Below are 15,817 nucleotides of genomic sequence, written 5' to 3'. Positions count from 1 at the left end.
GAGGAGGGCATCCTGGATATTCTGGGTTACTTTTATCTGCTGAGTACAGACATTGGAGAGAGTGAAGGACACTTAGAGAATAGGAACAGGCAAGAAATTTAGCTCTGGAAGAACATCTCACCTGTTCCAGTGCCCCCAAGATTGCTTATAATTCTGTGTCGAAGACAGTAAAGTCTTCAGGCAGTTGGACCTTGAGGACACAACAACACAGGGAAATGACGGAGCAACCAATGGGGTCCCCCGTGCTTTGACCCATCTGTAAAGACAGCTATGTAGTTGCGGTGCTCATAAAAAATTTCAGAAAATATTACATTAAAAGCAGTTGTAGTAGTGGAATGTCTCCTGTACTGCACTAAATCTAAAATGACACTGGGGCTCTGCAGTGACCAAGGTGCCAGCTGTTTAAAACCCTGGATTTGGGGCTGTACTTGCTACACACCAAGAGACACCAGCGTACACTGCATGCATATCCGAAATGGCATTGTAGCTTGTGGGTGGTTGAAGACAAGGGGTTCAGGAGGTGGAGTGAATCCAAATGGAATATAGTGAAGAGTGCATATCATGCTATTGTCTCATCCCATCTGTAACCTAGCAACAAAAATCAAATTAAGTTTAGTCACATTTTTTCATGCAAATCTATATTAATCTGTACACATTAGTGATACTAACTTGGATAAGTAAAATTCAGACCCAAGGACGGACACAAATAAACACAGAAATCTACTACTATTCCAGAATAAAGCAAGCTTGAAAATGTTTCCTTTAAGAGGTATGAATGCAAGTTGTGAAGCCTTATTTGTCTGCCTAACGGAGTGGTTTTTCTCATGAAGTATCATACTGTAGGTTTTGAGTTAAATTCTTTTTATTGTGTTATCTATTGCTTTGCTGCTTGCAGCCCCAGCAATCTGCAGCAGTCACACCATGGACCGGTAGAAGTGAAACACCATTTGCCAGCATTCGCCCCATTTCACAGCCACGTACAGCTGCAGTTTTACCTACAGCATTTTCCAGTTCTTATAATAACCAGACAACGTAAGTACTCCAAAATAAGACATTTTGTAGTGAATTGTTGTTCTATATTGACTGTTGTTAAGAGGAATTTGAATTACGTTTACTGTAAGTGTTTGACTTTCATTATGAAAGTGAGTTATAGTTCAGGAAACACACACTACAAAGAGTGGAAAGTTATTTTTTTTTTTATTTTTATTTTTTTTTTTTTTTTGGGGGGGGGGCAGTAGGGAGATGGAAGTTATTTAATATATTAATTTTAAATTACGCAGTCTAATACAAGCCTTAGAATTTTGAACTGTGTCTTTTGTTGCCAGTATATATTAATGAATTGCATATTCTAGTGGAAAGTGGAAGGAATATACATGGTGTTTTAAAATTACACTTACAAACTAAAAGATAAATGTTTTAGGGTCCATGTTTACCAGACTTTTTTTTAGTGTTTTTCTCCATACTACCTCCTTTGAAAGATGATTGTCTTACAGTCTTAGCAACAACAGTACTGCTGCATGTATCCCATTGTCAGAGGTATTAGAACAATTTTCACTTTTAACTGCTGACTAGTTCATTTCTGGACCTCAAATTGATGCATTTATCCTTCTCCATTGTCCCTGAATGTTAGTATCATCATCATCATCATCATCATCATCATCATCATCATCATCCTGGAATCACACTGCATGTACATAAATGTGCAGGATTTGGCATCTATAACTTCAACACTCTGTAGCATCATTGTATGATGTTTCCGGAAATCAGTTCGTATCATTTTGTTCCTGAAGCAATGTTTCACATCGAAACTTCCTGGCAGATTAAAACTGTGTGCCCGACCGAGACTCGAACTCGGGACCTTTGCCTTTCGCGGGCAAGTGCTCTATCATCTGAGCTACCGAAGCACGACTCACGCCTGGTACTCACAGCTTTACTTCTGCCAGTATCTCGTCTCCTACCTTCCAAACTTTACAGAAGCTCTCCTGCGAACCTTGCAGAACTAGCACTCCTGAAAGAAAGGATATAGTGGAGACATGGCTTAGCCACAGCCTGGGGGATGTTTCCAGAATGAGATTTTCACTCTGCAGCAGAGTGTGCGCTGATATGAAACTTCCTGGCAGATTAAAACTGTGTGCCCGACCGAGACTCGAACTCCGGACCTTTGCCTTTCGCGGGCAAGTGCTCTACCATCTGAGCTACCGAAGCACGACTCACGCCCGGTACTCACAGCTTCGAGTCTCGGTCGGGCACACAGTTTTAATCTGCCAGGAAGTTTTATATGAGCGCACACTCCGCTGCAGAGTGAAAATCTCATTCTGGAAACATCCCCCAGGCTGTGGCTAAGCCATGTCTCCACTATATCCTTTCTTTCAGGAGTGCTAGTTCTGCAAGGTTTGCAGGAGAGCTTCTGTAAAGTTTGGAAGGTAGGAGATGAGATACTGACAGAAGTAAAGCTGTGAGTACCGGACGCGAGTCGTGCTTCGGTAGATCAGATGGTAGAGCACTTGCCCGCGAAAGGCAAAGGTCCCGAGTTCGAGTCTTGGTCGGGCACACAGTTTTAATCTGACAGGAAGTTTCATATCAGCGCACACTCCGCTGCAGAGTGAAAATCTCATTTTGGAATGTTTTACATCTCCTTGAAGTTTTCTCTGGTGTAATTTGTAGAGGGTCTATATAAGGGAAACGAACTTGAAGACAGTATTATAGAAAGCGAATCGAAGATGAAATATGATATATGGTACTGTGAGCAGGATTTAATGGAACATTGAATGACATGTAAGTTGAAACAAGGCCACTCGAGTAGTTGAAAGTCCCTCAGAATTATTTAGATACTTGGGAGAGGCAGCAATGGCAAAGTTCTTCCATCTGGTGTGCAAGATGTGTGAGACAGATGAAATATCCTCAGACTCCAAGCAGAAATAATAATTCCAATGTCAAACAATGCAGATACTGACAGGTGCAAATACTACAGTTTAATAAGTCATGGTTAGAAAATATCGGCACAAATTGTTTACAGAAGAATGGAAAAAAACTGATATAAGGTGATCTGGATGGAAGATCAGTTTGGATTGTAAAGAAATGTTGGAATATGAGAGGCAATGCTGAACCTATGACTTATCGTAGAAAATAGCCGGGAAAAAGGAAAGCCAGCGTTTAGAACATTTTGTAGATTTAGAGCATTTGACAATGTTGACTGGACTACACTTATTGAAATTTTGAAGGTAACAGGAATAAAATACTGAGAGTGAAAAGTTATTTACAGCTTATGTAGAAACCAGACTGCAGTTATGAATTGAAGGACATGAAAGGGGAGCCATAGTTGCGATGGCTATGAGACAAGGTAGTTGCCTATCCACGATGTTATTTAATTGGTACGTTAAACAAGTTGTGAGGGAAACCAAGGAGAAATTCAGAAAGCAAGGTGAAGTTGTAATTGTCAGATACAGCTAAGGACTTAAAAGAGCAGTAGGAAGGAATGGATAGTGCCTTGGGATGGAAGAGATTGTAAACATCAACAAAAGTCAGGCAAGGATAATGGTATGAGGTCGAATTGAATGGGGGTGATGCTGAGGCGATTATAGTGGGAAATGACACTAAAAGTAATATAAGACTTTTGCTGTTTGGGCAGAAAAAGAAGTTGTGATGATGTCCAATGTAGAGGGGGTATAAAAGGCAAGAGGGGCTTGAACAAGGTAGACTAGTGTGGATAGCTGCATCAAACAACTACTATAGCAGGAGAAATATTTTTGAAAAAGAGGAATTAAACATCTAATACAATATAAGTGTTAAAAAGTCATCTCTGAATATACTTCTGTGGAGTGTAGCTTTGTATGGAAGTGAAATGTGGATGACAAGCATTCAGACAGGAAGAGAATATGTGGTGCTATAGAAAAAAAATGCAGAAGACTGTACATGGGTAGATCAAATGATGAATTGGGGAGGGGGGGGGGGTATTGAATTGAATTAGAGGGGGAAAAAGAAATTTATGGCACTACTTCATTAAAAGATGAGATTGGTTGATGGGCATATTTTTAAGCATCAAGAAATCATCAGTTTGCTAATAGAAGGAAGAAAGGGGGGGGGGGGGGGGGGAAGATAACAATTACAGGAGAACAAGGCTTGAATGTAGTAAGTAGGTTCACGTGGATGTAGGTTGGTGCAGTTACAGAGAGGTTTGCACAGGATATTATTAGCATGAATACCATTTCACTGTCAAACGAAGTCAGAATGAAACGATTATTTAAGAGCTACCACACTTTTCACCCCCTTAAAGTGTTGGGTGTTTGCAAGGCTTCTGAATTTGTAAGTAAAAGGTTCTACCAAATCTTTGCAAAACTTTTGATTGGGTGAGTTGACATTAAAACCAACTAACATATTAATTAGGAAGGGATCTGAATCTCTGTTCATTGACTCAGTGTCAGTTTTCTTCACATGAATCCAGGTAAATTGCCAGATGTCTTCTCTCCTTCACATAATAAGGTACATAGATTTCACTGTTTGGTACTGACCTACCACATATTTTGACATTTTTGTTAAAAGAATAAATTAAATGCAGCATACAGTAGCCTTTCTGGTTTGTGGCACTTTCAGAACAAATGCTTTCACACACAATTGAGCTCGCCCCCCCCCCCCCCCCCCCCCCCCCAAAAAAAAAGGGCACCTCAATAAATGTTAAAAAAAAAGGCAAATTTAGCAAGAAACACATTTTTTTGGATCCTTAACATTAATTGGTAAGAAAGCTACTTCACTGCTTATTTTCCAAAGAAGAACAATATTAAACTACAATATGAGACTTTACTAGAATACTTATCCATAAATGTTTGATAAGCAGAACACTACTGAAATTAACACAAAATACTGACTACAACGGTATAAAATGGAAATCCATTGATTACTTTAAACAATGTCCTTATAAAACTCTTCATCTGCTTCTGGTGCATTACAATGTCCCACGAGTTTCAAGACGTTGTTATTTTTCTTGCTGACCTTGTTGTTTTCGAAGGTATCAGCTTTCCTCACTTACTAGTTGCAGTTTCTGGATTTCTGTACTTCAACCTCTACAGGACTTCTATTGTGAGTATCCAGTACTGACAACAATACCTTCTTCCTAGACTTTGCTTAAGCCACACTCGCTGAACAGTTATTTTGAAAAGCATCATAGATGTAATACTTGAAAACCTTTGCTTCCCAATCTTATTTAGTATCATGACGATGCCATGTTGTTCCAGCACTTGATACTATTCAGTCAGTGAAAGAATATCTTCATTTTTCCATTACCAAACACTCTGTTAGGATTATACCTGTAATCCCGAGTCTGAAAATAATGTGCTATATTATTAAATTACCTGCTTTCTTCCATGAAGGCTGTTAGTGTGCACATCATTGCTGTATTTTTATTTGGTCTGGTACAGAAGTAATTTAAACAACTTTAATTTGAATCATGTTCTGGCTGGTACACTTCAAGGTTTCTGAGAAAATCAAATGGAGCAGAGGCTACTTGATTGCATCCTCGCTGTCCTGTTCCAAGCAAAAAATAAAAACCAATCTTTTACTTTGTTTGTGCTCGGGAATGAGCCATAATGCACAAATTATGTAGCCAAACCTGTCCAGAGTAGAATAATTCACGTATGGAAAGCTTTGGTGTTGCTGATTCAGTTGTATATCAAAATATACTCTAACTGTATTTGGAATTTCCTCTTTTTGCACAAAGTTTGTGCAAGCTGTTGTTTGTTATTAACTGATTTTTTCTCCAGGCTTTGTTCCTTTCGAGTGTCTTTCTTTGAACAACCATTATGTTGCTTGAAATGTAACATACAGGTACTGTCTGGCTATCCATTTTCCGTATGCTGCTCTTTACTGAAACAGTATTTTTCTTTTTTGCTTCTTTCTTGATGTTCCTTCTGCCTGGCAAAGCTATCTTGAACTGAGTAATAATCAGAAGTTAACGTTGTTCTGAAAATCACTAATTTATTCCTGTCGTTGGTTCTGGTGGCAAGTGCTTTCCTACAGGTCACTTTGCTTTTCTTCTCATTCTTTTTTGTTCCCCCCCCCCCCCCCCCCCCCCTTCAGAAATACCCTCACGGTATCACTGAAAGTGATGTCCTACATTTTTGTTCTTCCTTCAGGTTCCTCAGAAGAAAAGCACAGTTTGCATTCGACTTTTGCTTTAACTTCCTAAAGGCAAACACAAAGTTTTGCCAAAACACACCGATTTGAACATCCTGTCACATCAGCCAATATCGGGTTTTGACAAAACTCTTTCAGCAGGTCATGCATGGCAACAAGCTTGATATGTAACCACAAAAATCTAAATTTAGAACAATTGAGCATTTATTAAGTTTTGAAAAAACACTCAATTCTTTAGCATGCTAACGTTAGCACTGAGGTGATAAACGTCATGGAATGCCTCCTAGTATCATGTCAGACCTCCTTTTGCCTGGCACAGTGTAGCAACTCGATGTGGTATGGGCTCAGCAAGTAACTGGAAGTTCCCTGCAGAAATAGTGAGCCATGCTGCCTCTGTATCCGACCATTATTGTGAAAGTGTCGTCGGTGCAGTATTATGTGCACTGACTGACTTCTCACTTATGTCCCGTAAATATTCAGTGGGATTCTGTTGTGTGATTCGGATGGCCAGATCATTCACCCAATTGTCCAGAATGTTCTTCAAAACAATCACGAACAATTGTAGGCCGGTGACATGGTGCATTGTCATCCATAAAAATTTTATCATATTTATGAATCATAAAGCCCATGAAGGCTGCAAATAGCCTCAAAGTAGCTGAATACCACCATTCCAGTGAACAACCAGTACAGTTGAACCAGAGGACCCAGTCCATTTCATGTGAACACAGCTGACACAGTTTTGGAGCCACCCTTAGCTTGCACAGTGCCTTGTCAACAACTTGGGTCCATGGCTTTGTGGGGTTTGCACCACATTCAAACTCTACCGTCATCTCTTATCAACTGAAATTGACTCATCTGACCAGGCCATGGTTTGCCAGTTGTCAAGGATCCAAACAATATGATCTTGAACACAGGAGACGTACTGCAGGTGACGATGTAATGTTAGCAAAGGCACTCACGTTGTTCATCTTGTGCCATAGCCCATAACGTCAGATTTCACCATACTATCCTAATAGATACAGTCATTGTATGTCCCACATTGATATGTGATTCTTTCATGCAGTGTTGCTTGGCTGTTGCACAGACAGCTCTACAAAACTGCTCTCTTGGTCATAAAGTGAAGACTGTTGTCCGTAGTGAGAAGTAATACCTGAAATTTGGTATTCCGAGCACACTCTTGACACTGGATTATTGCATAGTAAATCATCCAGGGCCCTACACCATTCTGTCACAGGCGTTTATGAAATTTATATGTGAATTGTATGTATAAAGACAAGAAAATATTCAAAGTTTCATCCAATTCTAGCAAGTAGTTTCTGAGTTATTGTTTAAAGTTTTAGGCTGATTGTATTTCCGAGGGTGATAAAAAGTAACTAAAGCATGCATGCTTTTACAGAATTTGAAGCAAAATCGTTAGTTTTGAAACTAGAGCCTTGAAATTTTCACCATTATTATTTAAATTAAACACTGAAACTGACAGATCTACAAAATTCTGATTTATAGTGTTCGTTCATATTGGAAAAACTGTACTGAAACTCAAAATATTGTTAGTTTCAGAATTGTGAGGTAGGTTTAGAAAATTATGAATAGTTAAAATGTCTCTCCAAATAACCCAATACGACCATATATTTTCGAAAACAGCATAAAATTACCTTTCAAATGGTACAAAAAATTGGTGGAGTTCTGAGTTGTAACAATTGTATTACAAATTAAAGTCAAATTTTGTAATTTACTGTGTAAAATACATGTTTGATATTGTAATTAAATATACAAATCTGAAAACACCAGATGAACTCAGTTTTTATGTATCAACTATTTTAAAATAAAAGATACATACATTGTAAATTTTACATAAATAGGTGTACTTACATTTGAATACATGAGTTGGCGATTATTCGTTTTCAAATGAATCCTTTGCACAGAGAGTTTTTGATGACATTAAAGTCCAATAATTATTGAGTTGAATTATTATATGAAGTTTATATGAAGCAGTATGCACAATAATTACATTTAAATATCCATTAAGGTTACTTTCTTTTTATTACAATAAACATTGAAATGTTCTATGTTTTGATGATTTCATTTCGGGAATTAGCATCAATCTTAAAAGATCTGCCGAACTGAGAACTGAGATGCTACCTCTGGAGGAGCTATTACACATAAAAAGATAGGCTGGTGGAACAGGACACCTGTCTTCTTTTTCAGGCGAAAAGAAAGTTTCTGCTGGTCCTTGAGGCTGCATAAAAAGAATGTCATAGTCCTCTTCTTCTTCATTGAAACCCAGAACCATTCCTATCCACCATTTTTGCTCATAAACACATGCAACGAAAGAATGTACGTTAGGCTTCATAGTTGGGATAGTCATAAAAATATTTTGTTTCAACAAAATTTCTGAGTCTGAACTCACTCATTTGGCTGTAATTTCTTCGCAAGAAGCTGGCTTAAAATAATGGAAACTTCTTGTATCCAGTATTGTTTCAGCCACTTGAAATCTAGAATTGTTCTTTTAGTTTCAATTTCTTCTTCCTGTAAAAAGTAAAAAAATATATATATTTTTGAGAGTAAACTTTTGCAAAATTGTCCATTTGTTCAGTATTTATTATCTGCTCACTTTACCTACTGCTCTGCAAGTTTTTGTTGTTGTTGTAACAGTTCTCTTGAATGTGCCCCCAATCCCATCGCATGTTGTTTTACCATGACTCGTAGAAGTAATGACCAGCTTGCATTTAATTTAAAATCCTTGTGAAAACATAAATGTATCATGCGTTTGAAGTTTTTGTACTGAGAACTGCAACCATTTGTAAAATGCTCAATTTGGTCAACGTCCGGAAAGTTTTGTTTTATAAAATCTATGGTTTTTTCTTGTACTGAATAAACAAATGGTACATCATGCTTTAGATCATATGAAATTAAACTCAATGATGTTTCTTTTGTGGTGGAATCTTCATTTTAGAAAAAAATCATTATGGGATGAACTGAGCAGCTCAAGTGGCCCCAGTAGTAGGATTGCACTTCATTTTGCCAGCCGCTTTGGTCAAGTGGTTCTAGGCACTTCAATCTGGAACTGTGCGACTGCTGCGGTCACAGGTTCAAATCCTGCCTCGGGCATGGATGTGTGTTTTGTTCTTGGTTAGTTAGGTTTAAGTAGTTTTGAGTTCTACGGGACTGATGACCTCAGATGTTAAGTCCCATAGTGCTCAGAGCCATTTGCGCTTCAGTTATAGTTTTCTGCAAAATCCATAAGAACTAAAATGTCATTAAATGGCAAATTTTCTTTTCTCTGTTTCATGTCAGAGTTTTGAGTTTTTGTGATGTAAGAGTGAGATATCAGAGACTCAATTTTTTTGTAGTAAAATCAGTAAATTCCTTGCAAGGTAGTAGCATTGTTTGTAAAGTCAGTCTATCATCGCTTGAAACCCACTGCGAATATTTAATGTCTTCATCTTCATCGTAGTCTTCTAGTATTTCTCTTAGATGTAGATGCAGTAATTCACATGTTTTCGGGCACACATCACAATGTTTGGGATCTGTCAAAGCCAAAATACCTTCCTCATTCACAAGTGTTTTGGCTTTTTGCACTAAATATTCTGATACAGTATATTTTTCTGCTGCTTTTCTGCGAAGCCAAGACGTTGGGGTGATTCTTAATATCTGTATTTTTTTTTTCTCGTTTGGTTAAGTTTGTCCTGAGTTTTTCCTTTATAGCATTCACTGAATGATCAAGATACTCAGATTTTGTCTTCAGTTCATTACCTTGACTTGTACTGTCAGATTCACTCCATTGTTGGATTCTTGTACTTTCAAAACAAATGCCAGATTTTTAAATCTGGTCTTTGGCCTTTTCAAACTTCTTTCTAGCATATTTTTTCTTCGTTTGGGTAGATAATGACTGAAGTGGTGCCACAGCCAACCCTAAAAGAGTTTCATTCAATTTTTCTCTTTCTACTACTCTTCTTGCATTGGTTAATTCACTCTCATTTGCTTCATCACTTTCAAGTAGAGCAATATCTTCATGATCTAGAGCAGGTGCTGCCGCGTTCAACAGTTTTTTTACATGTACTGCACAACAGCTTTCCTGGCATAAAATAAAGTTCTTATTTTCCTTAACGTATTTTGTTTTTTTCCGGAGTAATTATCCTCAAAACTTTCTTCTTTGTTAAAGGTACAGAATGTTTCTTAAATGGATCATAATAGGATTTTTGGTTCTTTTCAAAATGCTTTAAAAAATGACAGAAATGGTGGGAACAAATATCACCTGTTTCACTGTACTGCTTATTAGTATGCCAAACTAAAATTTCTACTTCTTCTTTAGACAACTTTCCAAAATTAAATAAATGTATTTGGTTTTCGTCAGTGAAGTATCTTCACATGAAAAATTTAGTAATGAACCTACTGAACACTTAAAATTATTTTCATCTCTACTTGAACTCGTATCTCCATGATAAGAAACACACACAAACAAACAAACAAAGCTTTAAAAATAAAATTATAACTGTGTTTATACAGTCATTATTTAAAATGTCATTAAGCAGAAAACATTAGGCAGTTAACTTTAACAGAGCCAAATGCTCACTGATAGGCTTGGAGTACAGGCAGGCTGTGGGGGAGGGAGGGTTTCATGTTTTGATTGAAGACAGCGGGCAGACTGCTGACATGTGAATTTTGTATGTGCATATTTGCATAGTAATACTGCCTCATCTGAACTTCAACACACTTCTCATGAGTCCAAAAATGTTGTATGTTTCTCGACTTTAACTTCAGCTAAATGAAACAAAACAAATAAATAAATAAAATTACAAGTACAGTAAAATTTCTGTCCCAATTTAAAAAAAATACCAAAAAATTTGCTAATAAATTACTGTTTTAAGTAGCTGATCCTCCAAATTATAGTTTTAAAACCTTTTAGTTCTACATAATCTTTACTATAACCATTTTGAATCTTGAAATAGCCGTTCTATATGTTTTGAATAGATAAAACTTGTTTTGACATGAATATAAGATAAAATTGTTACAAGTCAGAACTCCACCAATTTTTTGCACCACTTGAAAAGATAATTTTATGCTGTTTTCAAAAATATATACAGTAAAGCTTCGTTAACACGAATCCGAAGGGACCAGTTCATGTTAAAATATTCGTGTTAAATGAAAAGCGCGGATTTTAATAAGTATACATGTACAGCAGCACACTAGTGTGTAATACACTACACTATCAGTCACATTATTATAGACTTACTACACTATAAAGTGATCATAAAATTACAAGTACTCACAAACGTTCATGGGAACAATAATGTTTTGTAATTTCACAACCAGTTGTAATGATAGCGTAAATAAACCCAGCAGTGACGTTGGATGTTGAAGCGAACCGTTCTAAACAATCCAAGACTGTAAACATCTCCTGACGGGTAGGTGAAATTGGTATCTGTATTCTCTTCCTATTCACTTTCTTCTGATGGCCTTCATTTGCAGCTTTTGGCACATCCGATTCCACAGAAGCATGTACGGCAACATCCTCGTCTACACTAATGAATTCTTCTAAACTAATCCCAGGGTTCACAACGTCCTGCAGAACTGTCCATTCATCAGGTGAAGTGGCATTTTCTAACTCGTGGACATCTTCAGTGTTGCTATGTCTCCAAGCTCTGTTAAAGCACTTCCCTATATGATGTGGCGATACAGTTTCAGGCTGCTGTGATGGCTTTTATGTGGTTTCCAATTTGGGGTTGCACTATTGTTTTCAGTTGCACGAATTGCAGCTCTTAAAAGTCACTTATGATAAGCTCTCTTTATGAGACAGATTATGCCTTGGTCCAAAGGCTGGAGGCGGCTTGTGGCGTTGGGTAAAAAAACTGAACCTTTATGTGGACAGGTTCAGATCATGAACGTTATGAGCAGTACATCTGTGCAGTGTAAGAAGAACATGTCTATTTTGAGCAACCATTCGACTGTTGAAACGAAGAAGCCACTTGCGAAATGATGTGCCATCGATCCAAGCTTTCTTGCGGTGAGAGTAGATGCAAGGTAAAGTGTCCATATTTTTGTTTTTAATACAACGCGGTTTCTCGGATTTACCGATATCGCAGTGACGAAACTCTCACTGTCGTCAGCATTACAGCACAGTACAACGCTGATTGTTGAGGTGATAATCATGGCTACTGACCTACAATACATTAAAAACGAGTCAACAATAAGTATAAAGAGCTTTGTAGTTACATTTCTTGCATTCATTTTGGAAAAAAATTATGCTTTATAATACTCTAAGGTCGGAAGCTTGTGTTACAGTGAAATTTAATTACGTTAGGAACTGAAACAGAGTTTGTAAAGCGCCTCAACCAAAATTCATGTTAACTGATAAAACGTACCATAAGAACTAATGTATTTCTGGTGGGATCAATATTTTTTTCGCGTTAACCGCGAGTTCATCTTATGCGAGTTCGCGCTATCGAGGTTATACTGTAGTTGTATTGAGTTGTTTGGAGAGAGATTTTAGCTATTTATAGTCTTCTATGCCTACATTACAATTTTGAAATAAACAATATTTTGAGTTTCAGTACAGTTTTTCAATATGATTGAACATTATAAATCGTAATTTTGTAGATATAAGTTTCGGTGTTTAATTTAGAACAAAACAGTAAAAATTTCAGGGCCCTTACTTCAAAACTAATGATTTTGCTTCAAATTCTGTAAAAGCATGCATGCTTTAGTTATGTCTTAATCACTCTTGGATATACAATTAGCCTAAAACTTTGAACAGTGATAGCTCAGAAACTGCTTGATAGAATCGGACGAAACTTTGGATATTTTCTTATCTTTATGCATACATTTCACATGTGAACTTTGGAACAAATCCGAAAACCATGGATTTTATATCTACTTTTGGCTGGATTATATGACATGGAATGACCCCACTGTTAATATCAGAATACTGAATTCCCTAATGGTTTCCAAAATGGAATGTCCCATGCATCTAGCTACAGCAAACATTACATGTTTAAAGTCTCGTAATTCGTGTCATGTGACCATAATCACTTTGGAATCCTTTTCACGTGAATCACCTGAGTACAGATGACAGCTTCCCCTCACTCCTCTCTCCCCTGCGATGTTGGGGGTTAGAAGATACCCACAACCATTCCTTGCCTGTTGTAAGGGACAACTAATAGGAGTCGTCCTATTTGGTCACTTATTTAACTTGGTATTTTTACTATTTTCTGGACTTACTTTCTCCTACAACGCACCTTTTTTTGGCTTTTTAAATTCTGGTTCCCATTTTAGGTTTGAACCCTAAATTTCCAAATCTTCCGGGAGTGAAGGCTGTTTGGGGAACAACGCCTTACTGTGGTACATTAACTGTCTCCTGTACACTGTTATCTCTTACACTTACCTGTAAAGTGGATGTACCATTGCACCTGAAGTACAGCACAGTGGTCAGACTGTTGTGGTGGGATTGTCATGTACCCTCTCGGTGGTTGCCCCCCTGACCATGCAAGGATTGCACTGCCGTTGCCTGAGCTGCAACCTCCCTGTGTCAGTCAAGTAGTAGGTACCTATCCACTTCGGAGTATCAAGGACTGCAGGCAACAGCTACTGGTGCCAGGTGGTCTTTGCCTTGGTTGGGCGGCACCCACAGGAAGAGCCTCCAATAATTGGAGTGAGTGGCATGGGGGCAGATTATCCGCAACCAACGGATCAGACTTAATGGTGGCTGTCTCAACATTCAAGAAGAGTGATTTTAATGCAGAGGTTTACAATCCTGGGCATTTCTGTGTTAGACTGTGCCTCAAGACGAGAGTCAGGTAAGGAGAAATAGAAGTGGACAGTTCACCAAGTTCTTGATTTGTTCCTGAACTGACAGCGAATCTTTCGCTAAAATGAAGCCATTGTTTTTTATTGAAAATATTGAAGATTGGTTTGGGGAGGTTGCTGCAAAAGGGGGAAGATGAGAAATGGATCTTTGCTGATCAAAACATTGCACGCCAACCATTCATGTACACTTCAGGCTGTGTTAAGATAGGAGACATGCTAGTCACAATTTCTCCTCGTTACAAGGTCAATAGAGTTAAAAGTGTTATCTTCCATTGGGAGCTAACGCTACTAACTGATCAAGAACTGCAAACTAATCTGGCACGGCATAGACTCCATTCTGTTTGCAGCATCCAGCGGGGATCAAAACATAAGAGAGTGGACATTGGAGCATTTATCCTAGCCTTCGAAGGCAACATTTTGCCTGACAAGTTTAGGGCTGCGGTTTATAAGCTGTTTTAGGTGCCAAAGGTTCAAACACATGTCCTCCCACTGTTCTAATGAGGCTATCTGTAGACCATGTGGTCAGGCATCCCATGAGGACAGCCCTTCTGACAAACCCCCTGAGTGTGTTAACTGTGCGAAACTGCACCCTCCTCATTCACTGCAGTGCTCAGTGTTCAAGAGGGGGAAGGAAATTCAAAACTTTAAAACACTTGACTGCCTGTCCTGTCAAGATGCAAAGAAAAAGTTTGAAATAATTCTTCCGACTGATATAGCCTCAAATTTTGTGACTCATCACAGTCCATACTTCGCAAGATGACAAAACCTCCCATGACATCTCCTATCCATGATTCCAGGGCCTGTCCTGTGGTTGGAGGCGGGAGTGTCAGCTCCCTCACCTCCTACACCTATAGTCCGGTGGTTCCCACACCATAGGTGCAGCCAGAGATACCTAGTCATTATCTAGTGTCGTCAGGGTTGAGGACATCTGTCAAGGAGCCCTTCCTCTCAAGACAAGGACCGCAGCCACATGCTGCAGACCAATGAAAAGTACAGTCCTCTTCACTTCTGGAAGATAAAATGGGTACATTTTCACAGAAACCAAAGTATCACTAGGATAAGAAGGATAAGCAGAAAGATAAACTACTGTCTAAGGCTTTGGATGTTCTGCTCCCTATCCCTGCAAGGGTCAAGCCTGTGCATATGACAGATCACACAATTAGTTGGACAACGAACTAGTAGGGAAGTAATCGCACCCATCTTTCTGATTCACCATTTTTGCCGACCTGGCTCCAACGGTCCTTCAATGGGACTGTAATGGCCACTATTCCTCATCTGGTCAAACTCCATCATTTAATGACTACTTACTCTGTAATTAGCATAGCTTATCAGGAAACATGGTTTCGGCAACACACCTCGCTACTTTGAAAAACAACAAAGCCTATTGTACCAATTTTGTTAATGTCAAGAGAGTGTCTTGTGGGGTCTGTACTCTCATATTCTCTGATGCTTCAAGTGAACAGGTGCCCCTTACTACTGCACTACAGCCTGTGGCCGTTGGCACCTACATGTCAGTGCGAACATATGTAATGTAATGTAAGAAGGACTTCTCCAAGCTGTTAGTTAGTGAAACAGCTACCTCCCCCCTTCCTCTTGCTGGGGGACTTTAATGCCCATAATCCGCTATGTCTCACGGAGGCAGAGTACTAGACTATCACCTTTCAGAATTGGATTTCTGCCTGCTCAACTCTGGAACCCATTTCATTGTGGCCCAAGGAACATAATCAGTTATTGATTTCACAGTTTGCAATTCGAGTATCTTACCCCTGCTTCATGGCGATGTTGGTGACAATGACCATTTTCCTATCATTCTCTCTCTCTCCAGTCACAGATGTCTGGAACATGCTTTGCATTGGTTGCTTTAGAAAGCTGACTGCAGGCTTTCTCC

The 15,817-nt window shown here is 38.6% G+C and overlaps 1 protein-coding gene across 5 annotated transcripts in view; it reads left to right on the top strand.

Annotated features, from left to right (window-relative positions):
* Positions 1-15,817, top strand: part of LOC126325636 (nucleoprotein TPR-like) — a 263,392-nt gene that overhangs the window by 150,646 nt on the left and 96,929 nt on the right. For all 5 annotated transcript variants that reach the window (XM_049995265.1, XM_049995267.1, XM_049995269.1 and 2 more), the window contains exon 25: positions 896-1,032. In XM_049995265.1, the coding sequence (XP_049851222.1) occupies positions 896-1,032 (137 nt within the window). The remainder of the gene's footprint in view (positions 1-895; positions 1,033-15,817) is intronic.

Source organism: Schistocerca gregaria, chromosome 2 (assembly GCF_023897955.1).
Source record: "Schistocerca gregaria isolate iqSchGreg1 chromosome 2, iqSchGreg1.2, whole genome shotgun sequence".
Lineage (NCBI taxonomy): Eukaryota > Metazoa > Arthropoda > Insecta > Orthoptera > Acrididae > Schistocerca > Schistocerca gregaria.
This window is presented reverse-complemented; position numbering and strand designations above follow the sequence as displayed.